This window comes from Carassius auratus, chromosome 50 (assembly GCF_003368295.1).
Source record: "Carassius auratus strain Wakin chromosome 50, ASM336829v1, whole genome shotgun sequence".
NCBI classification, from domain to species: domain Eukaryota; kingdom Metazoa; phylum Chordata; class Actinopteri; order Cypriniformes; family Cyprinidae; genus Carassius; species Carassius auratus.
In genome coordinates, this window is record NC_039292.1 from 5100652 (window position 1) to 5127844 (window position 27193).

Genomic DNA, 27193 nt, shown 5'->3' on the forward strand with positions numbered 1-27193 from the left:
TTGCCATTTTCAGGGGTTGTACTTTAACGAACTCCTCCTAGAGATTTATTCAGATCAATACCAAACTTGGTCAGTGTAATCTAAAGCCCTTTGCAATAATAAATTGCGAAGGACTTGAGGTTTCGTTAAAGGGCGGGTCCATGGCGGCCTGACAAATTTCGATGTTTCGCCATGAAAAAGGAAGTTGCTGTAACTCAGACATACAATGTCCAATCTGCCCCAAACTTCAAATGTTGGATAAGACTCTTGACCTGAACAGATCTACATGCCCATATTCAGTTATAGTCATAGCGCCACCTATTGGCAACAGGAAGTTACATAATTTACACTGCGACAAACTACTCCTAGAAATTTTATGACATCAATGTCTTTTTGTGGTCAGTCTAATCTAAAGACCTGTGTGATGTTTAGTTGTGAAGATCTTGAGTTTTTGTTAAAAGGTGTGTCCATGGCGCCGTGATGAAGTTCGTTGTCTCGCCATGGGAATAAAAGATGTTATAACTCAGGCATAAAATGTCCGATCTTGCCCAAACTTCACTTGTGTGATAAGAGTCCTTGCCTGAACACATCTGAAGGCCAATATTCCATTATAATGATAGCGCCACCTGCTGGCAACAGTAAGATTGGCACATATATGGGATATACTTTGATATATTCCACTTATATTTAGGACATTAAATGCATATTTCTCAACGTTCACCTTTTTACTAAAGCCACACGATGGCGGTGAGCCCGGGTGCGAGGGCCCGTTCATCGCTGCTTGCAGCTTTAATTGTTATTTTTTTTTTGTTTTTTTAAACCTGAGTCAAGAGATTATTAGAAATATAAAATGATGTAATCATTTTGGAATTATAAATATATAAAAAAAACATTTTATAGAAAATACTGTATTTGATGGCTTAATTTAATGACAAAAAAAAATTGTCAAATGGAACCATAATGTAAAATAATAAAAAAAAAATTAAACCTTAAATAGACTAACAACTTTCTCAATGTCAAAAATCATTTAAAATTTTGAACTCTTATAAAAGATGAATCATGAATATCTAAAGTAAAAGATCTTGACAATAACAAAATCTGTTCTTTCCATAAAAAGATGTTATATAATAAAACTACCACATGACAAAAAAAAATCTTATTTGGTTTTATTGCTTATTGTTAGTTATGCCACACTGACTTTGATTTACAAAGTTAACCTAATTTAAACATAAAAAAAAGCTTCACTAATATCTGAGTGTAAAATCTGTGTAATATCTAATAGAAGTGTAATAAATGACAAAATAGGTAAAAATATGTCACATTACAACAAAACACATTCTTACATTTAGCCTATTGGTTATTCCACACTGACTTTGATTTACAAAGTATTAAAAACTATATTTTTAAATTACTTCACTACTTAATTATTTTTTAAATAACTAATGTAATCAAATTTCTTGACATTAACAACATTTCAAGGACAAAATAAATGTTTTTTAAAACAATGGCACATGACAACAAAATGGGCTTTTCTATTGGTAATTCCTTACTGACTTTGATAAAAAATTGCTCTTCACATCCTTCACATTTTGAACCATACGTTTGCTTTCATACATCTTTAAGAGCCCTGAAAATGTGGACTTAACATTCTGACCTCTGAAGTTCAAGATTGTTAAAATAATAATGAAAACAAAGCGCAAAGCCGCCCACCGATGCTCCCCGGGGCTCAATTGCGCAAGAGGTTTATCATTACGATAAGGATCTCATTACGCTTCGTTCTTTTACAAAAGAATAGAGAACAAAAAATTGACCACCTTAGTATGAGTATCCCTTTAGTTACTCCTAAAGCTAACGTTACTCTCTGTGTCACAACAAAGCAGAGATTTAGCCAAATACACCAGCGTTCACTATTTTTCACCGACAAACGTCCCGGATGTCTGCCAACATTGTTAGTTGCGCTCGTTCTTTCAGAGATGAAAAAAGTGCTCGTATCAACGACATGACAAACATTTAAGCTCAGAAACCTTTAAAGATTTTAAACACGCTCCCTACCTGATTGAATGATTTTCTGGCGGTCCTCAGCACGCGACATCCTCTCGTAGTAAAGTTTTCATCCAGCGTGCGACTGTGTTGTTTACAAAGTACTGAGCGGAATCCCGATTGGTCCGGGTCGAGCCAAGGCGACGCCCCGACCCTCAAACCCCCATCTGACGCGACGCGACAAACTTGTAATCAACGCCGATAATTTCACCGCGTCGCAGAGTTATTAGAACCGCTGTAGTTTGTCGCGTCGCTTGCAGTTTATATATGTGTATGTAGTCAGAGAGTTGCGCTTTTAAATCAACTGTAATGATCAGATTTTGCACAAGGTGGTGCCATTGTCAACCTTCTCCTCAAAGTTTCAGGACTAGCAGATTAGAAGATTTAACATTATGTTTTATTCGGTATACTATATTATTCCTTTATACGCAACAAAACACAGCAAGAATACAACGCAACAACATAAAAGTATATTAAATCATTTATTTTTAAAGTGACATTGTTTCATTGACCGGCAGGTATCCCATACTTATAACATTATGCTAAATATTATAAAACAAAATGAATAATGAAATAATTCTTTATTTTTAAATTGTCATTAATTGTAAATATTTGTTGTACTGCCTATATAATATATATATATATATATATTATATAATATATACTCACATTTCAGGAAAACTGCAATATTTTTTATTTGAACATTATATTTATGACATTACACAGACCCATTAAAAAAATATATATGTTGATGTGTAATGTCATAAATATAATGTTGAAATAAAAAATATTGCAGTGGTCCTAAAATGTGAGTTAAAACATGTGTATTATGATTATGATGATGATTATATATACATAGATATCAAGAGTAACAAAATGTAGTAAACATAATGAAATTAACAAACTTTTATATAAAAAAGTCACATTACAATAAAATGACTTCATACATATAGGTTTTCCAAATATTATTTAAAAAATGGAGCCACTGTTTATTAGTTAAAGGAATAAATACTATGTATGTAAATTATATTTACATACATTTCAGACTTATTTAAATGTTAGCCCTATATATTTTTTTATATATAAAACAAAAGTAATCTTAAAGTGTAAAAATGCAGTGAAAAAATGACATATACTTAGGATTTTTGTTTGTTTGTCTGCTTCCCATCATGCATGATGGCTGTTAAAGCATAAGTTTGACAAACACATTTACCAAATTCTAACCCAGAGGTGTTTCTATAGGTAAATTCTGGACAGCCTGTATTGAAAATATGGTGGGAAATGCATCTCAAACAAGACCAAACAAATTACTTTTTAAAAATTTTGCATAATAAATCCTAGTCTTTGAGGATTGACTTTAAATATGCGCTCGTCAGAAGGTTTAATCTACTGAATGGACTTTAAAAACTTTAATTTATTCATCTATAACTCGTTTCCTTCATTTAGTGCTTTTTATTATCATAAGACATTATCGTATTATATAATGATGTAGTGACTTGGCGTGCCTCGCGCTCAGTGTTTATGCGTGGCGTCACGGCATGCTCTCAGCGCCCCTCCTTCGCGTTCCTCTCGGTGTTGTTTCCGCATAATTAGACGGAATCCCCGCCCAACCCGATCCCAGCTTGGCTGCGTTGTTTGGGGACACAGTCCGAAGATGGCGACGGCCCAGCTGTACTGCGTCTGCCGGCAGCCGTACGATGTGAGCCGGTTTATGATCGAATGCGATATTTGCAAGGACTGGTTTCACGGCAGGTAAGGAATTCAACCGTGTCTTCGTCATCCGCTGCGTCTGAAAGGCAACAAAATACTCCGTATGAAATCCTATGGCACTTCGGGTTGTCAGTAAACCGTGCGTTGAGCTCGCTCGCTCGCACTGAGGCGATTTCACGCGGTGCTTTGTTAATCTCCCACTTTGCAGTTTTCACAATATAAACCCTCGTGTTACCCCTCTGTTAAAGCTTCGTTATTGCTTTGCAGTAACCTTGGATTGTTTTTCCACGGCTTCTCAAAAAAATCCGAGCAGCAAAAATGGGTTCATGTAGGGTTTTCTCAGAAGCTTTTGTGGCTAGGAGTTGCAGAGCATCAGCTGACATTAACCCCTTGTGTAGTTTTGTGTCACATAAAAGTAAATAAATGTCAGCATCGAAGTGCACGTGAGATTGTGGTGTGTCAGACGTCACGTGAAGGTTTATTAATGTTTCACACTTAAAAGCAGTTGGGTCAACGTGCTACATGTCAAACAGCAGAAACTAAAATGGAAACGTAAGATGAGAGAGAAACTATTTGGAACGAACTATCGGTCGATGTGGTGCTGAAACTTGCATGCTTTGAGTGAACTCGTGCATGATGTTTTCTTCAATACTTGTCAAAAAAAATAAAATGTATATAAACTGTACTGGTTGTTGGAGGCATTAACAGAAAATATAAAGTATTGGAAGAGTCTTATAGGAATTCTGTAAGGAATTCGCGTTCAACATTAATTACATTCACTTGCCGAGCAACATCTGCTTATTTTATTTATGTATTTATTTATTTAATGGTTTGTTTTATTTTATGCAGCCCGTGTTGCGAATTGTATTGCTTTTAGCTCGTAAATTAAATGTCTAATACATGCAAGTTATTTCTTTGTTGGTTTTTCTACAGCAGTCATAATGTGAAGTGTGAGGAAACGTGGGGGGTTTCGATGAAAAGTTACACGGGGAATGGGATGTATGGGGGGGGGGTAACTAAACAAAGACGTGTGGTTGAGTTTACTAGTTCAGACCGTTCCCTATTTCTCTCGTTAAATGTGCATTACTTATTGCTATAAAAGTAGCGTATAGTTTGGGGTTTTGCTAGGTTTTATTGGAGTAGTAAATATAAAAAGGAAAGTCACGTTTGTAACGGTGCTCAGCGCTTTAGGCTTCTGTGATTGTTTGGTCTTTTTGATTGACAGCTGGGGTCGGGCATTTAAATCCCTAGTTTTACAAATATGGGCATATGGTTCCTCCTCTTAAAGGGAGAGGTACCGTTTGTCGTGCGCAGCTCGGAGCTGAAGTCATGTGTGAAATGCTCAGGATAAAATTAGCTTGAACCATAAATATAGCCGAAAAGCCTGCAAGAACACTGCTTGTTTATAAGTGTGAAATTGCTGGATGGCGCGTTTTAGTTTGCTTGCGAACCTTTACACATTAATTGGGGAAAATGTTAGATGTATATATTAAATAAGTGTTGTAGATAAGCTAGGTGTGTATTATAGTTTTAAATTAATAGTTAACAAATATGAGAAAATGTTTTATAAATTATTTAAATTTACATTTAACATTTTGATTATTATTAATATTGAAATATATTTATATAAATGTGACATTAAAAATAGGAACTTTTATTACTATTATAGACAATTTATGTACATTTAAATGTATTTAAATCATTGCAAATCACACCACAGCTTTGGTCTGAATAAATAACAGCATATTAAAAGTCAGTCTGAAAGATCCTAAATTCCCCACCCTTACTATAAAATATAAATATTTAGCATGCTTTTCAGGCATTCTTGCAGTAGGCCTATGTGTTTGAATTGCAAGTGATGTTGAATTTTGCCAAGGGGTTTCTGTATCTTTGCATTACAGCATTGTGGTGTGTTGATAACGTGGACTAATCGAATTTTCATGATGCGTTGTTGATGTGCTCTGTTCTGTTACTCAAAGGTTCCATGTGGAACTGCTGCCCGCCACCAATGGGATTAAGCCGTCTAGCCGGTCACTCAGTCCTGGCTGTTATCTGGCTCCATGCACAGCCTGGTTTGGGAGGCAAGAGCCACTAGGGGTGAAGGACTCCGGGGATTACAAAACTCCTGATATTCATGACAAGAGGCCCAGTCGTACAGTTTCAGCCTTTCAAAAGCTGCCCATACATGCCTTACTTGTCAGGTGCAGGCCAGTTTTACAGCATTCACGGTGACCTTAGAAATGGAATGTTACTAATGGTTAGTTTATCCTCAGAAAATCCTCTTAAATCAGTTCTGAGGTCTGTGATTCTCAATGCGTCTCTGTCTTTTGAATAATTGGTGTATTTGCATGCATGATGCACGTGCGTGGGTGTGCTTGTAGGAGGAAAGATTGATGGAGGCCTCTCTGCCCAGAGGCAAGTTCAAAGCCCCATTCATCAATGTCCCCCTGAGGCTGAAAACACTGAGGAGAGATAGATGACTTCTGTCTTGTCAGCCCAGGTTTTTGTTACTTGGATTGGCCCGGTCAAAACGTCACCCCCATGTTTGTATGGGACATTAGGGATTCTTGATCATGATGATGATCCTGTGAACATGTGCGGTTTCACTAGAATATCAATTAGGATAAAATTATGTGATAATAATCTGATGGAATCTTATGTAAAGTTGCTTTTGCTAAAAGACAAAAAGAAAATATCTCCTCCATAAATACGATTACATGATTCTAAACACAAGTAGAGTAGATCTCTGGATATCAGTTTTCCATAGTCTTTAGTAACATTATTTGAGCTGTTTGTCAGATGGTTTTTTTTAAAGACTGCTTACGTTATGATTAACAGCCTTAGGTTGCCAACCTATTGATTTCAACACCACCATCATCTGTCATATCTGATAAGGGCTGTTATAGTATTTTAATGCATTGAAAAGGAAAAGTAGTTAGAGCTGTGGGAATGTCGCCTCAAACCAAGGTTGAAAGAAGTCTCTTCTTATGCTCCCCAAGGCTGCATTTATTTGATCAGAAATGCAGTACTGTGGAATATTATTAGAAATGACTGCTTTCTATTTTAAGATATTTGAAACTGTAATTTTTTTCCTGTGATGCAAAGTAGAATTTTCAGCATCATTACTTCACTCTTCAGTGTCACATGATCCTTCAGAAATGATTGTAATATACTGATTTGCTGCTCAAGAAACATAAGGGTCTATGCTATTTTCAGTGGCAGTTACCGTCGTGTTTGTGTTTAGATCTCTAAACAAAGCAAGAGTTTGCAGCACAGTTGTGTCTGGAGGAAGTCCCCCGCTATTGTTGGGGTGATGGTCTTGGCCAAGCTTGTGGGTTTGAAGCAGTAAAGCCTGGTTTCCTCTGCTAAATGCAGCTTCCTGTGCCATTACTCTCAGGGCTCGTCTGCGTTTAAGACAGGCGGTCGTTTTCTTCACAGAGACATAAGCTGGAGAGGTGAAGGTTTGGTTTATCTTTCGTTGCCTTCATTTTATGTTCTGCTTCCTGCTGCTTCACTGTCTGTTTGCTGACTTTTTTTCTGCAGACAGTTTCCTGGCTTCATTTAGCAAATAAGTTCAGCCACACATCATGATGTGCAGTGTCCTCTGTGTTCTTTGCAGTGGAGCTCTTTAAAGGGTTAGTTCGCCCAAAAATGAAAATTATGTCATTAATAACTCACCCTTATGCTGTTCCAAACATGTAAGACCTCCTTTTATCTTCGGAACACAGTTTAAGATATTTTAGATTTAGTCCGAGAGCTCTCAGTCCCTCCATTGAAGCTGTGTGTACGGTCTACTGATGATGTTTTTCTTACCTTTCTGGACATGGACAAAGTAGTCCATGTGACATCAGAGGGTCAGTTAGAATTTTTTGAAGCATCGAAAATACATTTTGGTCCAAAAATAGCAAAAACGAATACTTTATTCAGCATTGTCTTCTCTTCCGTGTCTGTTGTGCGAGAGAGTTCAAATCAAAGCAGTCTGGATATCCGGTTCGCGAACGAATCATTCAGTTCACCAAATCAAACTGAATCGTTTTAAACGGTTTGCATCTCTAATACGCATTAATCCACAAATGACTTAAGCTGTTAACTTTAATGTGGCTGACACTCCCTCTGAGTTCAAACAAACCAATATCCCGGAGTTATGCATGCACTCAAACAGTACACTGACTGAACTGCTGTGATGAACACTGAGCCGAGCCAGATAACGAACAATAGACTGACTCGTTCACGAGTGAAGAACCGGTTGCATCGGTGTTTGGATCACCAGTAGTTCTTTCGGACAGTTCACCAGCTATTTTGCGCTCGACATAATGGCGTCATTTGCGATGATCACTCATAACACTAGCACAGAATCAGTTCTGAATAAATCACCAAAAGAATCCGTTCAGTTCAGACGCTCTGTGAGTCGGTCTGCTGCACGCTGAATCACACATGCGCAGTATCATCAGCTCCTCGGTTCACGAATCGGACGCGTCTGACAGAAACGGTTCCTGACTCGTGAACGAGTCAATATTTTGTTCGTTATCTGGCTCGGCTCGGTGTTCATCTTCACAGCAGTTCAGTCAGTGTACTGTTTGAGTGCATGAATTACTCCAGGATATTGGTTTGTTTGAACTCAGAGGAAGTGTCAGCCACATTAAAAAAGTTAACCGCTTAAGTCATTTGTGGATTAATGCGTATTAGAGATGCGAACCGTTTAAAACGATTCAGTTCGATTTGGTGAACTGAATGATTCATTCGCGAACCGGATATCCAGACTGCTTTGATTTGAACTCTCTCTCACACAGACACGGAAGAGAAGACAATGCTGAATAAAGTCGTCGTTTTTGCTATTTTTGGACTAAAATGTATTTTCGATGCTTCAAAAAATTCCAACGGACCCTCTGATGTCACATGGACTACTTTGATGATGTTTTTCTTACCTTTCTGGACATGGACAGTATACCGTACACACAGCTTCAATGGAGGGTCTGAGAGCTCTCGGCCTAAATCAAAAATATTTTAAACTGCGTTCCGAAGATAAAAGGAGGTCTTACATGTTTGGAAAAGCATAAGGGTGAGTTATTAATGACATAATTTTCATTTTTGGGTGAACTATCCCTTTAAGACAAAGGGAATGGGTTCACCTCACAGTCCTGCTCAGCCACTTAGTCTTGCTCTTCTATCATTATACCCTCAAGCAAAGCACTTAACCTTAGTTTATTTCAGAGGACTGTCATTGTAATTAGAGTATAGGTCACACAGGATGGAAAGTGTCCACTAAATGATGAGTAACTCAAGCTTGGGACTTCTGGATACATACAAGAGGTCATCGTCAGGTTCTGCTTTGCTGTCCAACTCGGAAACCCTACACTTCCACATCAAATTTGGTCCACTATAAATTAAAGTCAAGTAAGTGAGCTAAAATTGATTCGTTTACCCAGTCCTGAGGTTATAGAACTGCACTTTAGGCTTTCAGCAGGTTAAACAAATGAGAATTCTATCATCATTTAATCACCATCTTGCCAATCCAAACTTATGCTGAGTTTTCACGTTGCTCTTTTCCATACAATGAACGTGTATGGTGACCATGAGGTTTCCCTAATTTTTGCAGGCGTGATCAAATCATCTCAAACGAAATCCATCCGATCTGTAATTTTGTGTGTGGAATGGTAAAAGAAGCATTTCCCCACACAAAATGTGTTCAGCGGAAGAAAGTAAGTAAAGCAGGTTTGGAACAACATGAGGGTGAGTAGGTGATGATGGCAGAATATTCATTTTTGGGTGGACAATCCCTTTAAGTGTTCTGAATCATTACATTTCCTTCCAATTCCCATTCCTAATTCTTTAGTAGCACAAATTAGGACTGGTTGTGATAGACTAAATAGACTTTAGAGTTCAAATTCTCCAAATTTTTATGCATGCTTTAGTCAACAAGGAGGCCTCAGGCTCAAACCATTGTACAAAGTGGGATTCTGAGACCATAATGGGATATATGGCTTACATACTGTGAGCTCTGCCTGTGATCTTGCCATCACCATGGAGATTCTTTTCATCTGCTTGCAGTCTACGTGAATGATTGGTTAAGCCTTCAGGAGATCTAATTGGTTTGTTAGGTTTATGCACTTGCAATTGCTCCTTCAAAGGAACCTTCAAGTATCTTCCAACCCATACCTTCTGCTACTAAATCCCTTGCTAGGTTCTACATTTGATGTAACAGGCTGCACAAAACCAGCCCTTACCTATTATCTCAGGAACCATCAGGAATATTTTGCGCTCTTACTGGGGGCCCAATGGGCACTTCTCCAAAAACGTGCAAATTGAGAAAAATGGCCACATCCTTATTGTTTGTTTGGACTTGTTCCATCTCCTGATGAAGCCTACATTTCCGCTGAGTAATGACTATGTCTATTCAGGATAAATGGCAGGTCATAAGAGCTCTGAGAGGAACGGCTGTTGTCAGAGCGTTCTTCAACCGTGGAAGAGGATCTCGCCCTTCACAGTCTTTATAAAAAGCCAATCAGTGTGCTCTCATGTCTTTTAAGGCCAAATCCCAATATCTTTTTAGGGCTTAAAGGCTCTTCCTTCCAGATTTATGATACTGATGGAACGGTGCCTAGAGGCTTGCATGTGTTGTTATTTCTCAAATCAGTCAGTTTTTAGTCAAAGAATCATCCAGTATGGTGATCTAGTACGTTTTGTCCATGTTGTTTTGTTGTGATATGCATCCTTTTTAGACAAAGGATTTGGACAGATGCAATGACATTCTGTTTCCCGTCAAGATTCCCCCTCCACTCCTGACAAACATGCAATACCAGTGCAACAGCATAAGCCTTGGAAATGAGCAAATGCAATAGTCTGGTAAGATTTAAATGAATAAAATAACACTGAAACAAACAAGTCTGTTACTGCACCTCTCATACTTTAATGCTATTTATCATATTTCATGCTTGAACCACCCACTTAAAGATAAGTGCACGATTTAGCAAATCCCATGAGGTTTTGTGGAATCTGTTTATGACAAGGTTATAGATGTTGGCTTGCTTATCTACTTTAATTATATATGTATTCTCAGATATTTCCAAACCAGCATTAAAGGAAAGAAACGCTGGATAGTCAGCTAACTTCAAAGACAAGTTCGTAACAATTGTTGATAATGTTTGTGAATAAAACAATTTCACATTTTTGTGTACAAATAAATGAGCAATAAGCATTAATAAAAACATCAAGAAAAACAGTAACTCATACTATTTAACTTATTTCAAAATAGTAAAAGTAATCAGTTACTCGTTATTTATGTGAGTACTTGACTGCAACCCTGATTATTTCATCATTTGACTCTTCAGAGTGGAGACTTGTGAACAATATTGCACTTCATATTTTCTTTGCTTGTTGCATCATTCTCTCCTTCTGCTTCAATCTTCATATTACACTAGCAGCCCACCGATCCCTCATGATGTAAGCTCTCTTGAGGCCTGAACTCATTCAGATTCGGTCTTTTCTCTCCCATGCACCCTGTTCTTTTCACCCGTCTTGCTTGGCAACAGAATGTTTCAGCATCTGTTATCGTGCCTCAAAAACTCTTGAGTCAGATCTGTTTTTAGTGACGCAGTGTTCCTTACCACAGATTACTCCGATGTAGTAGGAGTAAATCTTTCTCACAGATTTGAGGAGAAAGCCAGTGTTTCGTCCTGCTGTAGGTCAAGAGCAGAGGCACTGTGATGTAATGATCTCCATGAGTCACTTCCTGCATGTCCTTTTTGGTTGTCTCATCACAGTCACAAGTGAGAGTCTGAAGGAAAGGAGGGAGGGAAGTCCTTGGCCAGCATTTGGAGTGGCAGCTAGATCAGTTTGTTCTGGCTCATTTGAAGAAATAAAAAATGTACGTGGATGTGGTGCACTTCCTTCCGATTGGTGCATCATTTCCGCTATATAAAATGTCTGACTTGACTAGTTAATTTTTGGATAATAAAACCCTTATGCCATTTCAAACCAAGCTTTGCATGAATCCAGTTCATTGAAACCAAATAGCATTGGTACTTGGCTTGCATGTATTTGAACTTGGTGATCCAAGTTTAATTGTGTGTAAATGTGAATAAGAACTTTCGATTTACAAAGAAAGTGTTTTGGTATTTTTTTACAAAGAATTAACAGATAATAGGGATGTATGAAAGAAATGTGCGTATTTTTATGTGCTTTTCTGTTTTCCGAATTATATTTTGCAATGTAAAAACAATATAAAATATTCTTTTTTAATTGGGAGAATACCATATACATTAGAAGTGTATGGAAGCTTGTTTCTGCCATAGTATGAAAAAAATAAATGCAACTTTTTTTCTCGCAATTTGGACTTGGTAGTACTCAGAATTATAACTCATAATTGTGAGATAAACTTGCAAATCTGAGAACAAAAATCTAAATTAGGATATAAAAACTCGCAATCACAAGGAAAAAAGTCTGAATTATGAGAGAGGCACAATTACCTTTTTCTTTTTTTTCTAGCAGAGGCAGAAAAAAAACACAATTCTGAGATTAACTCTGAATTGCAAGAAAGTCCACAATTCTGAAGAAATCTCACAATCCTGACTTTTTTTTTATCCCAGAATTGCACATTTATATCTGTTTACGTCTGAATTCATTTTAAAAATGACTTTATACTTAAACCTTTTTGAGCAAGCCAAAAAAAAAAACTGAAAACACATTTTTAAAGGACTGACATTTGTGTAATGTTTTTTGTTTGTTTGGCAGCTTATTTTCTTGATAATGTGGCTATATAATACCTCTTGTTCTTGTGGCATTGAAAAAAAAAACGCACATCCCCAAATTTTCCAAGTAGGAAGGCTGATTTACATCTTTTGATGTGGACACACCATTGCCCCTCAATGCTACCATTTCCCACACTTGTTTCCAACACAAACACACTCCCTTCCCCTGTTCACCTTCTGTCTCGTGCCCTGGAGCCAAACCAGATGTAACCTCACATCTGGAGTTCTGGTTTAGCCAGGCCTGTCTGGGGTTAAACATAATTGACCGTAGATGACCCAGTCTGGAGTTGCTCCTCGGTCACTGCAGAATCTGTTCAGTCTTTGGCAGGATTAGATTTCAAGCGTGGTTTGGAACGTTTTACAGTTTGTGTGCTATATGCGATAATCGAGGTTACTAAGTTAGTTCAAAAAGCCACTGAACTCTTCAGTTGTGGGGGATGTTTTAATAAGCTCCTTGAGCAACTTGTTTTTATAGTTTTAACATTTTAGCAACTTATGTTTAGCATTGAAGTTCTGTACTATGCAGCCTAAATGTCATGCAAGATCTTGTCCTCCTTCCTAAAATCTATTCACGTGGCTAAAACAGGTGTACAGTTAAGATTTGGACCGAACTTACATCAAAGATGCATTGGTCATTGCAACATGATTATGCTCAGACAACTATTTAATGTGTACAAATCTTTAAACTAAAAAATGTACGTTATTTTCTTGCAGCTGTGTTGAGGTAGAAGAGCACCATGCTGTGGACATTGACGTTTACCACTGTCCCAACTGTGACGTCCACCATGGACCATCTCTGAGTACGTATCCACTTTTTGGACTTTTTATAAGACTAATCAGATGGAGACTGGAACTGGTTTAAGAGGGTTCACAGTATTTCTAGTCCGCTAAACCGTTGTGATCAACAAGCAGTGGTGCACAACAGATGTGTGTGGTGTTGTGGTAGTCTACTAATGTCTGTGGTATAGTTCTGAGGCCAGCCGTAATAAATTCTCTCTGCCTGAATTTACAGTGAAGAAGCGAAGAAACTGGCACAGACACGACTACACCGAGCCAGATGACGGCAGTAAGCCAGTGCAGGCTGGCACCTCTGTGTTTGTGCAGGAGCTGCAGGCCAGGACCTTCCCCAAGTACGTGTGCGAGCTGTGGCAAACCAAAACCGTCATGGCAAAGCACTCCAGCGCTTGGTGCTGCTCTTTATGCCACATTACACATATGGGCACAACTAATTTTCTACTTTGAAAACAAGTGATTATTGTGACTTTTCTAGACATTTGTTTAGTGCGAGTCAGGAATAAAGTTAAAGAAATAGTTTGTTTTTTGAAGCTCCACAAAGAATTCGAAAGGAGCATAAGAATTGTCCATACAACTTGTACGTACACTTGTACGCTAATTTTCAGCAGCCATCAATCCAGTCTTCAGTGTCTTATAATCGTTCATAAATCATTGTAAATATGCTGATTTGCTGCTTAAGAAATAGATTTTTTCTAGGACTCTTTGAGTTCAAAGAAAAAAAAAAAAAAAAAGAAATCAACTGACCTCTAAACCATTTTATTTGTGCATTTTACATTGATACTCCTTTCATGAATGCATTAAACCGCTTGGGCATATTCAAGAATTTTGGAGAATAAACTTTTTAATTAAAAGTTTTTTCAATTCTTGCTTGAGTAGTTCATACTTGTTACTCCGATCTGCTCTCTAATCAGTACTTCTGTGTTTTAATCTGCAGTGGAGATGAGATCTTGCAGCCAATGCAGGGCAGTCAGGTCACCCAGAGGTATCTGGAAAGGCATGGCTTCCGCTATCCCATCGCTGTGCACAAAATGGAAGGGCTCGGCCTCCGCTTACCTCCAACGGATTTCTCTGTCAAGGATGTCGAGCGCTATGTCGGTAAGGAGGGAGAGTGGAACAAGCTACTGTCGTCATTTTCACCCTGTTTCTTTCACCTTAACCCATTGTGCTCTACATTTATAGCCATTGAGCAGCAGTGCTTCATGGGTTTAAATATTAATTCCATTAAGAGTTGTCTTCATGTAATGGAGTTGCATTACAGTCCAGCCACTGCAGAGATCAGATGTTAATCTTAGGTGGGTCAGATGGCTCTAACCTTTTAGCAAACATTAATCAACCTGTAATGAAATAAAGGTGCAGATAAAAGTGGTGTTCCTTTACACCAGCCTAGCAGCCCTAGTCTCACTGAGAGCCTGGTCCTTATAGTGTCTGTTTACACAGTCGGTATATCTTCCCCACTGAGCTTTGTCCGTAAAGTTTAGGTTACAGCTCACTCCTGTACACCTCACATTTGTGTGTATAGTGTATTGTTATCGTGATACACACACAGTGATCAGCTGCTCCATTTGGGTCCTGAAGGGGAGTCTACGGCCCACTGGGGATGGAAGTGTGATTATGTTGGACTTACAGTGAGGTGATGACAAGGTTTGCTCCTGCTGCATCTTCTGGTGACCCCATAACTTCAGTCAGGCTGCTACTAATGTATTTAGCCATTTAAGCTAGCAGCCCGCTAAGTTTTTGTTTATTTTTTCACTGATTTTTAAAAGGTAGCCTCATTTACCTTGAGTTCACACTGAATAATATTGAATGACCCGACAAATATGGTTCAAACTATTCATCACAACCTCTTAATCCCCTATTTCCTCTGGAAACACATTTCTAATATTAGCACAAAATGCTAATTGTCGACATTTTCTCTCTAATTTCTGCAAAATACATGCTGATTTGCTGCAAAATTAGCTATTGAGATGCAATACAGAGAATTTGTGAGGAATGTCAGAGATGCTTGTCTGTACAGTTTTCTAAGCAACACAACTGTGACTTTTTAGCAACAACTATCAATAGGTGCAACATTCTTTAAACTGCGTTCACACTAGTAGTGTTTTCTTGCAGCTAAATGCAAACATATTGGAGGCAAAAGACTAAATATAATATAATTTAATATAATCCGTACATAAAAGCAAAAATGAATGCGAAACGGAGCTTGCTCTTTTCCATCACGTATGTTTATCTACGGCAAAAATGCAAACCGCGTCACTGCCAGAGCTGAGAGAACGTTCACATGAGACCATCTTCTTTCCTATTGGCTGTTGCTCAGGAAAGTCGCTCTTCATTTGCATAAAGTTGAAGGATTTTCAACTTTCTCGCCATCTCTGTTGAAATGAATGGGATTGTGCCACTTTGATGCTGTGCGTCGCTTGTAGTGTGAACGAGGCTTTAGGGTCAAGTAATTTCAAGTTGGTTTCTAAACAGTGATCCATCAAAACTAAAATCAGGTTTTTATTTAGCTGAAAACTGGAACTGAAATGTAGGTAATTAAATTTGGGTAAATTAATCATTTAACTTTTTATGCTGTTCAGGGTTTCGTATACTTAGGTGAAAAATGAAACCAGTTGTAATAAAGCTTTTTTGGCAATGATCTCTTTATATATAAGTACAAATGAATTATTTTAGTTCAGCATAATTTTTGGTTGCAGTAAAGTGCATCCATACTGCTAACCTGTTGTAGCTTATCCATGTTGTGCACATGAAATACACACTCAAATCGTCATTGGCACTAATAAAATGTCAGTCAATAATTTTGGCCTGTTTAACTATTTTGGCCCAAAATTATTTCTTGTTTTCGGGCTGAATACTTTTAGTCTGCATAATTTTGGTGCATTCCCATTATTTATTCTGTTTAGCATACAAAGGGTAAAGCTTAAATTAAATATAATTTAACAAGTGTGTTGCTTTATGCTGAACGTCTGACGACATGCCTTCCAAAAAAATTGTTTTTAAAGTTAACTGCAGTGACGTTACATCTGGAGCTCAGACTAAAAGCTCAAGATTTAGTCCTTAATGCACTTCTGACTGCTAACTGCAGGCTAGCTGCCCGGCTAATTCAGTTATTTCCATGGGCAGCTCGCCTGCATCTCTCTACAGCCAGAAAAATTGAACACTGTGGGTTATTTTTTTCAAAATTTCCATTTGCTTATAATTACATTTTATGTCTCCAGAACTATTAAAATGTTTGTTGTTAGTGGATAAAAGTAGTAATTAATAGCATAAATGCTTTAATTTATGCACATATAAACACTTACTACAGTCTTGGAGCTTGTGGTGCTTGGATTTTTAAATCAAACCCATATTTGTTGAAGCCACCAGTGTGCATTTGAATCCATAAAGGATCCAGTAGACGTTTTTATTGGCAGTGTTGCAAGTTATGTCGATCCAGAAAAAATGATCTCTTTATGGTCGTCTTTGTGGGATGAGTCTGTTTCTGGCTAGATGCACTAGGGTGCCATTTGAGTACACAAACACCAGCTGTCCTGCTTTGTGTTTGAGGCTTTTCCCAGCAGCTTTCTGATGGGTTCTGATGTTGTTCCTGCCTGTTGTCAGTCTCCGTTATAAACATCAGCTGATTTCATGTGAAGAAACATCAAATGAAGCCAATCTTTCACTGGAGCATCTGAGGAGAGATGGCCCTGGGAAACTTTTTAGTGCCAGAAGGCAGTCATTCTTTCATTTAAAATGTGCTTTATGGCCATTTAATGATGTTGATTTTTGCAATTTATTCATGTGTTTGTGTTTGTTTGGGTAATGATATTTGTTTTTGGCTTATGTTCTTTTGATGCCCACACATGCACATCTCTAAACTTTGCTCCCTTTGCTTAAAGGAGGCGACAAAGTGATTGATGTCATCGATGTGGCCAGGCAAGCAGACAGCAAGATGAAACTGAGTGCATTTGTGAAGTATTACTACAGCCCTCAGCAGCCCAAAGTCCTCAACGTCATCAGTCTGGAGTTTTCAGACACCAAGTTAGTATTGTTTTAAAGAGCCTAATTTGTTACTGTTGTTGTTGAACACAAAGGTGCTTTTCCTCGTTGTGGAGCAATGTTCATTGTGATTCCAACCTTGCACTCAGGATGTCAGAGCTGGTGGTGGTCCCTGATATCGCTCAGAAGATGTCTTGGGTGGAGAACTACTGGCCCGATGACTCTTACTTTCCCAAGCCCTTTGTGCAGAAGTACTGCTTAATGGGCGTGAAGGACAGTTATACCGACTTCCATATTGATTTTGGGGGCACATCTGTGTGGTACCATGTCTTATGGGTAAGTTCACATTATGAGAGTTTGAACTTTCTATTCATTAGAGAATCCTGACAAAAAAAATTAGCATAGTTTACAGCTGTTTTCAAAATAAGTAATGCCTAATTGCCCTCACAGGAATAAAGTAAATTTTATACTGTATATCAAAATAGAAAGTTATTACTGTTTTTGATCAAATAAATGCAGGCTTGGTGAGCACGAGAGGCCTTTTTCAAAAACATTAAAAATCTTCTGACCCAAAACTTATGAATGATACTTTACCTTATTATTTAAAAATAAATAAATAAATACAAATGGTTAAATTATTTGACGCCAACTAGTATATAGGGAATATAAATGACTTCTTAATTCTCTTCCCTGTAGGGGGAGAAGATTTTTTACTTGATAAAGCCCACCCCAGCCAACCTTGCACTGTATGAGGAGTGGAGCTCATCTCCATCCCAGAGTGAAGTGTTTTTCGGGGAGAAAGTGGACAAGTGCTACAAGTGTGTCGTGCGGCAGGGAACAACACTTCTGATCCCAACAGGTCAGTATATTATTTCATTCATTAAATTTCACTTTAATAATCCAATTATTTATTGATTATATTAAATGGTGATGATAAATTAGCATTCTTATAAAATAAAAATGGCATTTTTTTTTTCTTGCATAACTTCTAAAATAAATTCTATTTGTATTATGTATTGTCATGTCATTCACATGAGACTAATTCAAACGACAATGCTCCAATCAATTTCCGAAGCACAAAATCAAGTCATGCCTTACATTTCCTTTCTTGTTTGAGAAGCCGTTTTACTCTGTATACATCACAGCAGGGAAGAAAAGAAAAGCTTCATGCTGACTTGAAGCCAGCCTGGTATAGCAACAGGCTTAACCAATGGTGTGAGTTTGGGGCGGGGCTACTGTTTAAGTGAAAACCGGCTTAAAAGCAGTCATTATTGTATTTGCTAGTAGTACAAAAATTAAGTATTATGTTTATCTCAGGACTTTTTACTGACAACTGTTGCTGGCTCGAGGACTGGTATTGTACTTTGTGGAGCAGCTGTCTTTAATGGCAGTTCCACAGAAAGCCAGGGCTGATTTGTGCTCTTCGTTTCAGGTTCAGACGAAGCAGGAACGAGCAGAAACTCTTACCACCCAGAAAGCCACATGAATCTAAGCAATGTGTTAACCAGTCTAGTACTAATCCTTCATTAGTGAAGCTCCAACCCCTTTTTTGAGTTACAGTATTAATTTGAACATATGTCATCATCATGACTTCATATCATATATGGGAAGCATCATAAATCTGAATGTTTAATGAAAACCCACACTAAAAATATGTGGTCTTCAATGAATCTGGTTCCCAGCTGTTTTGAGGGCACTAGCAGACCAGTTTAAGACCGTGAGATCCTGCACGTCCCCTGGTGTGAGACAGACTTCAAAAAGTCTACAAAACCTACAGTATGAAGGTTGCTCATTGTCAGGACTCTGCCTTTGAATCTAATGTATATTTATGCATTCCGACCCTTGTGGCCTGTACGTTGGAGCGTAGACGGGAAGTCGGGGATGTAGTTGACAGACTGGTTGTTTGGTGGGTTCTGCAGTGGGTTTTAAACACTGTGAAGGTTTGATTCAGCTCAGCAGGTCTCAGTTAGCCATATAATCGCTGCAATGGATGGCCCACCCAGTGGTCAACTTTTGGATGCCATTATGTTGAAAGTTCTGTGCATTTATACAGTTTGTTGTACAAGCATGGGTTTAGGTGTTGGTGTGATATTTCTATGAATTTGAAAGTCTAAATTGTCCAAAAGATTTCTGTGGTTTTTGTGAAATCTCTCTCGGTTTAGCTTTTCTGTACAGCGGATATGAATGGCTCTCTGTCGGCAAAGGGACAGCTGCAGTCCAGACCAGATGTCTGGATGTGTTTGCATCTGTCGGTCAGCTGTTTTTTCACACTCATGACCTCCCTTGCAGGATGGATCCATGCTGTTCTCACCTCTCAGGATTGCATGGCTTTCGGAGGAAACTTCCTCCACAACCTCAACATAGGCATGCAACTCAGGTGAGCGAGCACTTTCTCTTTAAGACCTCATCATAAGGCTTATTATTTACTCTGTTAGCTTTGGAAAAAAAAAAGTGACATGTAGCCAAGTATGGTGTCCCTTACTTGAAATTTGAGCTCTGCATTTAACCCATCTGAGTGCACACACACACACACAGCAGTGAGTAGTGAGCACACACACACACACACACACACAAAGAACACTCACCCAGAGCAGTTGGCAGCATATTGTTTTCTTACTTGTGTATATATTGTGGCTTAAATGTAACTGATTCTGTCCTTGTCTTAGGTGCTATGAGATGGAGCGGCGTCTGAAGACTCCAGACCTCTTTAAGTTTCCTTATTTTGAGGCCATTTGTTGGTATGTAGCAAATAATCTGCTGGAGACTCTCAAAGGTACATCATCTTAAATCACTCAGCATGTCAATACAGAGCACTTAAATCACTGGCATACTGCCACAATGTTCCCGGGTGTCCCTCCTAATCTACTGTTTATTGTCCGTCATCAGAATCCCGAGAAGATAACTGTCTGCCTCCAGAATACCTGATCAAGGGAGTGAAAGCTTTGATTACTGCACTGAGGAACTGGCTAAAGAGAGAGGTGCAGGAAATAGTGTCTTACCACACCAGAAACCGCATCTGTCAAATCAGATCCTGAGATGAAATGCTAAATTAAAATGAACTCTAAAACCACCTGCAATCATCCCATTGTGCATTAAAATCCATGTTGGAATAATGAGGGCAGGGGGTGTCCCACAGTTGCCGATATCTGGTGCCAGTGGTTTTGGGTGGGAAACTGAGGTTTGCTCTGTGGCACAAACTGCTTATTGTCATGCCATGTGTGCTAATCTTCCCCAGGTCACAGAGCCGGCCAGTGAGGTCCCTGACCATATCAGACCCAACCATCTCATTAAGATGCTCACCAGGGAAATCCAGTACCTTGAGGTAAGCCAGACTGCTTGAAACATGCTGAAACTTACTTGCTTGGACAGTCATGTCTAAAAGAATGAATTTACAGTTATAATGTTGTAGGTTATATCTTTTTTTTTTTTTTTTTTTTTTTTTTAAATGGAGGTTCCACAGGAAGGCATAAAAAAAAATCAACACCAGAAAAAAATAAAATAATAATTATTATTTAAATAAAAGCAACAAAAGCTAAAATGAAAAACATTTTAAAAACAGGAAATCAAAATGGTTATTTATTTTATTTTTTTAGTTCTGTTGCTGCTTTTATTAAATGATCATAAGAATAAGAACATTTAAAATTGATCATGCTCATTTCCCATGTTTTTATTTTAGATTATCTTTGCCATCAGCTTACATTCACTTAGTTAATTAAAAAAAATATTACTACTAATATTATTTAATATATCATATCCATTTTTCATGCCTAAATTCACTTGTGGTGTTTAAAATTACTGATTTTAGTTTCATATTTTATTTTCCAATTTATTAAGACAAAATGATCAGCAATGATGAATATCAGCAATTTATCCTTTAAAGTAGTTTACTAATTGAACAAAAATAAAAATTCTGTTAGTTGTCATTACTGTGGCTGTTGTTGTACTAATTATTTAATTCTAACGAATTTATCAAACCTAAGAAACCTAAAATGTAAAGTGTAAAAGGGTCTTAATATGAATACATTTTTGGAGTGTAGTCTTTAGTGTTACAGTTCTTTGGAGATTAAAAAAAAAAGTTCTCAATGCTGCATTATGAACTAATATTGTAGTTGTTGTATTTGAACTTAAAATGCTGTTTCAAACACCCAAGGATTATCAGAATGGGAACTGTGGAAGCAAGCTAATGAAATCTCAAGGAATATCTACGTGTCCTTCCACGAGGTTGGCGCACGAGAGAGGTTCTCACGCACGCAGGACAGCCAGACGTCTTCGTGACCAGCACCACCATCATCATCATCATCACTCTCACAGCCCTAAAGCTCCCTCAAACCTCGACATCTTCGAGCAGCACACCCAGGAAGTCTTAAAAAGACTTGAAATGGGTCCTTATGAGGAGGTAAGTGGAATTAATGAATAAATGCCATTGAGGCTGATCTATAGAGAATAGTCAAAAAAATGATGGTCTTTAAGGATGCCTCATTTAACCTGAAGGTCAATGGCAAGTTCAACAAGGTCTCCACGGCCTCAGCTGCAGTTGTGGAGCAGAGCTTGGACAACCACCTGCATCTGGTGCTGTGCAATGGACGTATAGTCAGGTAAACCACATCAAGATTATCATATATTAGTCAGGAGCTGCAGTAATTGTAGCATATGAATCAACACGTTACCAAATACAAGACACATTATTAACACTTATTGTTAAATTTAGAAGGATTATGAGGTAATAGTCAATTGCAATGGCGTTTTATTTAATTTTTGGCTTATTTTGGTCGTGTGATTTTGGGAACATGTCATTTTAAGTCCTTTTTCCCCATCTGATTGTCCACGCAGAGATAACAGGCAGCATGCTGGAGAAAAAAGACCAAGGATAAAAGAAGACGAAGGCTCCAGATATGTGAAGATTGAGTTACTCAAGATTAAACTAGTATCTAAAGCGGAAGAACAGGAAGTGGATATTGAAATGAAAGATGGAGATCAGCATCATGTAGCCTTTGCAGGTACCATCAAAAGTCTCAAATTCAGCACTGCAGTTAACTTTGCCCATATATAAACAGAAAATTACGGAGCAAGACATGCAAAAAAAACAAAAATTGTGCGCATAATTTACTAATTCATTCCCTCAATTTACTAAAACGTGCAAAGGATTACTATTGCGTTCCCTCGATTTACTATTGTTCGCTCGATTTGCTAAATCGTGTGTACGATTTAGCAAATCGAGGGAACGAATTAGTAAACGTGCGCACAATTTATAAATCAAGGGAACGCAATAGTAATCATGTGAACGTTTAAGTAAATTGAGGGAACGAATTAGTAAATCGTGCAAACGATTTAGCCTTATATTTTTTTCCTGTGTCATGTGCGGGGCTCCGTAGAAAATAAATACAAAAATACATCCACATTTTTTCAGAAAGATGTATTTGTTTTATCATTTATTTATCCTTTTATGCAATTTTGTGTACTCTAGTCACTAGATGTTTGCATAAGACGACGTTTCAACTGTCTGTATTACTATTCTCTCAGCTAGTGTATAAAAGAATGTCCCTGCCCCTAATCTGATCCTTTTTTTCACAGATCTTGATAAGCTAGAGAGTTCAGATCTCCCAAACAGAAAATCTGTATTTTCAGACATCTCATCGGATTCTGAATCAGATGAGGACTGCACTACACAGGTATGTTGCCATTTCCCTTCATGCACAGGAAGCGCATAGAGTCCTAGTTTAGGTTTAATCCTCTTTTCCGATCCGTGCAGAAAAAGAACTGCTCTGAGGGAGAATCTGCAAGTTCTTCAGAAGAAGAGGAAGATGAAAGGATTAAGACGAGCGGAGACGACCAAAGTAAAACCAAAAGTTTCTCCAGCTGCACAACGGATACGCACCAATCCAGGGAAAAGCTTGGCCCTTTTGAAAAATGTTGTAAAAGGTGAAAGCTGACATCCTGGAGAACAATTTAGGGTTTTTGTGTGTTTTTGAAATCCAGTGGTTTTCACAATCTAGTGAACGCAATAGTAAATCGAGGGAACGCAATAGTAATCAATCGTAACAATGCATTTGCAGTGAATATGCTACCTCGCCAAGCACAGAAGAGGATGCTATCCAGGGAATGCTGTCTATGGCAGGGCTGTTGTATTCTCACCCATCAGAAGATCCCAGCAGTTCCCAAGAATCCTGGTGGTCTCGAACCAACCATCCCTCCCCTGACTACAGTAAGATTTCATGATTTTTTAGTGCACTTTTTCTAACAAAATATTATATTGTTGAACCATTGCATCTTTTCTTTTTCCATTCTCAGGTAGAAAGGAGGTTGCATCAGGAGAGGAGAACCAGGATTCAGACAGCGATTCATCACAGGTAAACCCTGTTCTTCTGTAAACCCAATCCTTTTCTGGTGTATGTTATAGGAGAGATTATGAAATTTTATTTAAATTTAAATTGATATATGTTTTGGCATTTACTCCAATGGCCAATGTCTCGGTTCAGTCTTTTTTTATTATTATCATTAGGAGGGCTTTCGGGAGCATGATTCAGAAGGAGGATGTCATGCCAAACTCAAGCATAGGATCCAGGAACACAATAACTTCATGGACAGCCAGGGCAGCGGCAGCAACAGCAGCAGTGAAGCTTGGAGCAGTCGCACACAATCCCCAACCCACGGGGAAAGTCCCACTTTGGGCTACCAATACTGTGAACCATCCCTATCGCTACCTCTGCACCCATCCAAGAGGCCTGCTTCAAATCCCCCACCAATCAGCAATCAGGCCACCAAAGGTACAGCATCCCCATTGAACATTTTAACACAAAACCTGCATGTTTTACTGTTAAGATACTAGTAAATCGTGTTTGTTGTTTATGTTTGTTGTATTAATTTGTTTTTTCTTTCATTTTTGTTTATTGTTGTATTTTTTTTTTTACATGGTTTGTTTTTTGTTTAGATTTTTATTTGTGTTTGTTTTTTATTTGTTTTTATTTCTAAATACATATTGTATGTTATTTATAAAATTAGCTTTTATAAAATCTATTTATTTATATATTTTTTTTATTTTAATTCACCTCTTTTAAATTTTTTTTGGCCTTTTCTCTTTCTTGTAGGTAAACGTCCTAAGAAAGGTATGGCCACAGCAAAGCAGCGATTGGGCAAGATTCTCAAATTGAGCAGACACAAACCTTTCTTTGTGTAGTTCCATTGATGGCAGTCGCACTCGCAGAAGGTTTGGGATGCTGAGCGTGCATGTTAAAGGTGACAACACACTGGCTCAAAAGCTTTGGATTAATCGGAATAATTACTCCACACAACACGTTTTGCTAATAAGCATCCAAAGTAACAAGGCGTCTGAAAGGAAATAAGACCGAAAACATTTTTTAAGGCTTTCAGTTCTCAAAGATGGCATCCAAATTCAGGTTTACTTTCTATATAAAAGCGAAGACTAGCATGTTGTCAGGATGCTTCCCACAACTAAAAACGCGTCGTTTTGAGGATGTGCATCTTAAGCAAGCTGGCAATTGAGTGATGAACCGATTTCATAAAGGTGCTTTACTTTTTTTGGTCTTCTCATTTTGTGATTGCAACCAACTTTTCCTAGCTAATTACTCCAGTGAAGAAAATTATTATTAATGCCTCGAGACAAAATTTACACAGGATGACTGCTTCAGCTACCTGTCAATCAAAATGTTCTGACATTTTGATAGAAATTTAAGGGGAATTTTTTTTATTTTTGTCAACATTTGTATTCATTTTTGTCATTTTAATTTGCTCGCTAGGTAGTTTGATTAGCTATGTTTGGTCCTCTGTTGCCACCTAGTGGGCATCTGGAGACTTTAAGGTATCGTTTCACATGAGGCAAGAGACGTTTTCCCTTAATTTATTTCTTTATCTTGGTGCTTTATTTTTATTTTCTATACTGTTATATATAACTTATTTATTACTGGTGAAAGAGAACAATTTTATTTCATTCAGCATTTAGGAGGTTTGATGTTCTTCGGGGGCTTAATATGCATCTGTTTTTCAAACTTTTAAATATTTGTGGCCATACAGCCAATTAGTGTAAAGGCTTAGCTGTTTTTCTAAATTTCATTCATGTCTGTATTGCATTGTGGGTAAGAACAAACATGTTGTGTAATAAGAAGTTAATATTTCCTTAAAATACCTGCCCACATAGTCCCTTTATGTCCAAATCTTTCATTTTTACCTCACAGTGTATTTGAAAAAAAAAAAAGAAAGAAACTGTGAGTTTGTTCTCAACCAGTAAAGTCACCACCTGTTTTGTGGCTGTTTTTACTGATATTCTAAGGATCTGGTTTCAGAGCCATGTTGTTTCCATAAGTATAAAGTTCAGCTGCCTCGTCAAATTCTAAAACATTGAAATACAGTTTGAACTGGTGCTGTGTATAGTGAGAAAACAAGACATTTTAGATGGCCAAGGAGCGTGGGAGAATTTGTACCTTTTTCTTTTTTTTTTTATGTTGAAATGTATTTGGCTACTTTGTCTTTTTACAAAGAATCGAAAAGAATATTTATTTTTTTAAAGCGAGTCTTAAGAGAGAATTTTTTGCAGTTGTATCAACACCGTGTATTGAAATATGGCGATATCCTCGCGTTTTGTAAGATATGTGTGTGATTTTGAGGTAGTTTGTTCTGGTGTTGTGTGGAAGACCTCAGGAAATAGTTTGAGCTCAAGGTTTTGGAATCATTTTGATGAATGCCAAATAATGTAATTGTGAAAGTCAGGTCTGGCTTTGAATTTTTGTTGTCCTGGCAGTAAAAAGAGCTGTATTAACTAACTTAATATCAAATTTCTTAGTAAATCTCCCCATGAAAGAAAATGATGTTCTTTTGTATTCTATATTGGTTAAATGTTCTCTTTTATAACATTTACAGCAACTCCAACAGAATCTACAATGCTCTTCGAGCAATTACACACATTCCATAAGCATCCAGGAACGTCTATGACTGATTTCATTAACTCAAAGGGCTCACATACGGACTGTTTTTCTGATGGACAGCTTTGATACAAACTATTCAAAGGGCTTCAGTCAACCCAAAGGTGCACAGAATTGAGCAGGTCATTATAACCAGCACAGTATTGTTACTGTATGTCATCATCCGAGGTTTTGTGGACTAAGATACTCGTGCATTGTGGTTTGATCCATTTCAGAGACAAAAACCACAATGCCATTAATGTAGCACCTGTTGCATTTCTCCTTGATAAGATTTTAATTTACGTTGCTTTGTTTGACTAGGATTTGGGCCAAAGTGCACATGTATTGCATTCAGAACTTTCATTTGTTTGAGGGATTGGAGGAGCTTCTGTATTTTTCCAAAAAAAAAAAAAAAAAAATGCTGCACTGCATTAAAGTGTCCTGCATTAGCTATGTTACACTACACTGTTTGAGTTTTTTATTGGTACCGTTTTAACCCAATGAATATCTAAATGTACTTGATAAAAGGAAAAAAACTTTGCTTTGTACCATGTACCAGTACTTGTACAGTATTTATTTGGCATTCTCTGGTGTGTTTTACATTTTCTGGTCAATTTGCAATCAGTTACGTGTTTGTTTATGGAGTGTCCTCTGACATTTTCAAAGCATTCAAACGTTTTCAATTTTGCTATGGTTGTATAATTTTGTTGAATATTTTGTGACACTGTAATCCACCGCTAAGGCTTTTGAATTTGGTATTTTTCCATTGTACAATGTGGCCTGTACACATTAAAAGTTATACGAGTGAATGAGGCTTCTTTATTATTTTTTTTAAATATATATTTATATAATTGAATATTATATTGAATTTTATGTTAATTACTTTTGTCACCGTTTTTGTGTCCTTTTTTTATTCAACTTTAAAATTAACACTTTTAAATGTTTAGGCCTGGAAGTTTATATGTATATGTGTGTATTTCCCTAAAATAAACAGAAATGGGTGTTTCATAAAAGTGTTAAGTTATTGTGAGAGAA

The 27193-nt window shown here is 37.6% G+C and overlaps 1 protein-coding gene across 2 annotated transcripts; it reads left to right on the forward strand.

Moving 5' to 3' along the window:
• Positions 1 to 3603: 3603 nt before the first annotated feature.
• Positions 3604 to 26986, forward strand: LOC113066726 (lysine-specific demethylase 7B-like). 2 transcript variants are annotated; one of them, XR_003279219.1, is made up of 21 exons: positions 3604 to 3771; positions 13191 to 13276; positions 13489 to 13606; positions 14206 to 14366; positions 17147 to 17288; positions 17396 to 17582; positions 17943 to 18105; positions 19536 to 19623; positions 19913 to 20019; positions 20133 to 20224; positions 20482 to 20568; positions 21397 to 21642; positions 21738 to 21841; positions 22077 to 22243; positions 22818 to 22915; positions 22996 to 23165; positions 23300 to 23448; positions 23535 to 23593; positions 23746 to 24010; positions 24332 to 24479; positions 26118 to 26986. XR_003279219.1 is itself a non-coding variant. In XM_026238717.1 (20 exons), exons 1-20 carry the CDS (start codon positions 3674 to 3676, stop codon positions 24418 to 24420), a joined length of 2676 nt encoding a protein of 891 aa, XP_026094502.1. In that variant the 5' UTR covers positions 3604 to 3673; the 3' UTR covers positions 24421 to 26986. The 2 variants fall into 2 exon arrangements, 1 of the variants encoding a protein (XP_026094502.1); XM_026238717.1 differs by having other exon boundaries at positions 24332 to 26986.
• Positions 26987 to 27193: the final 207 nt, after the last annotated feature.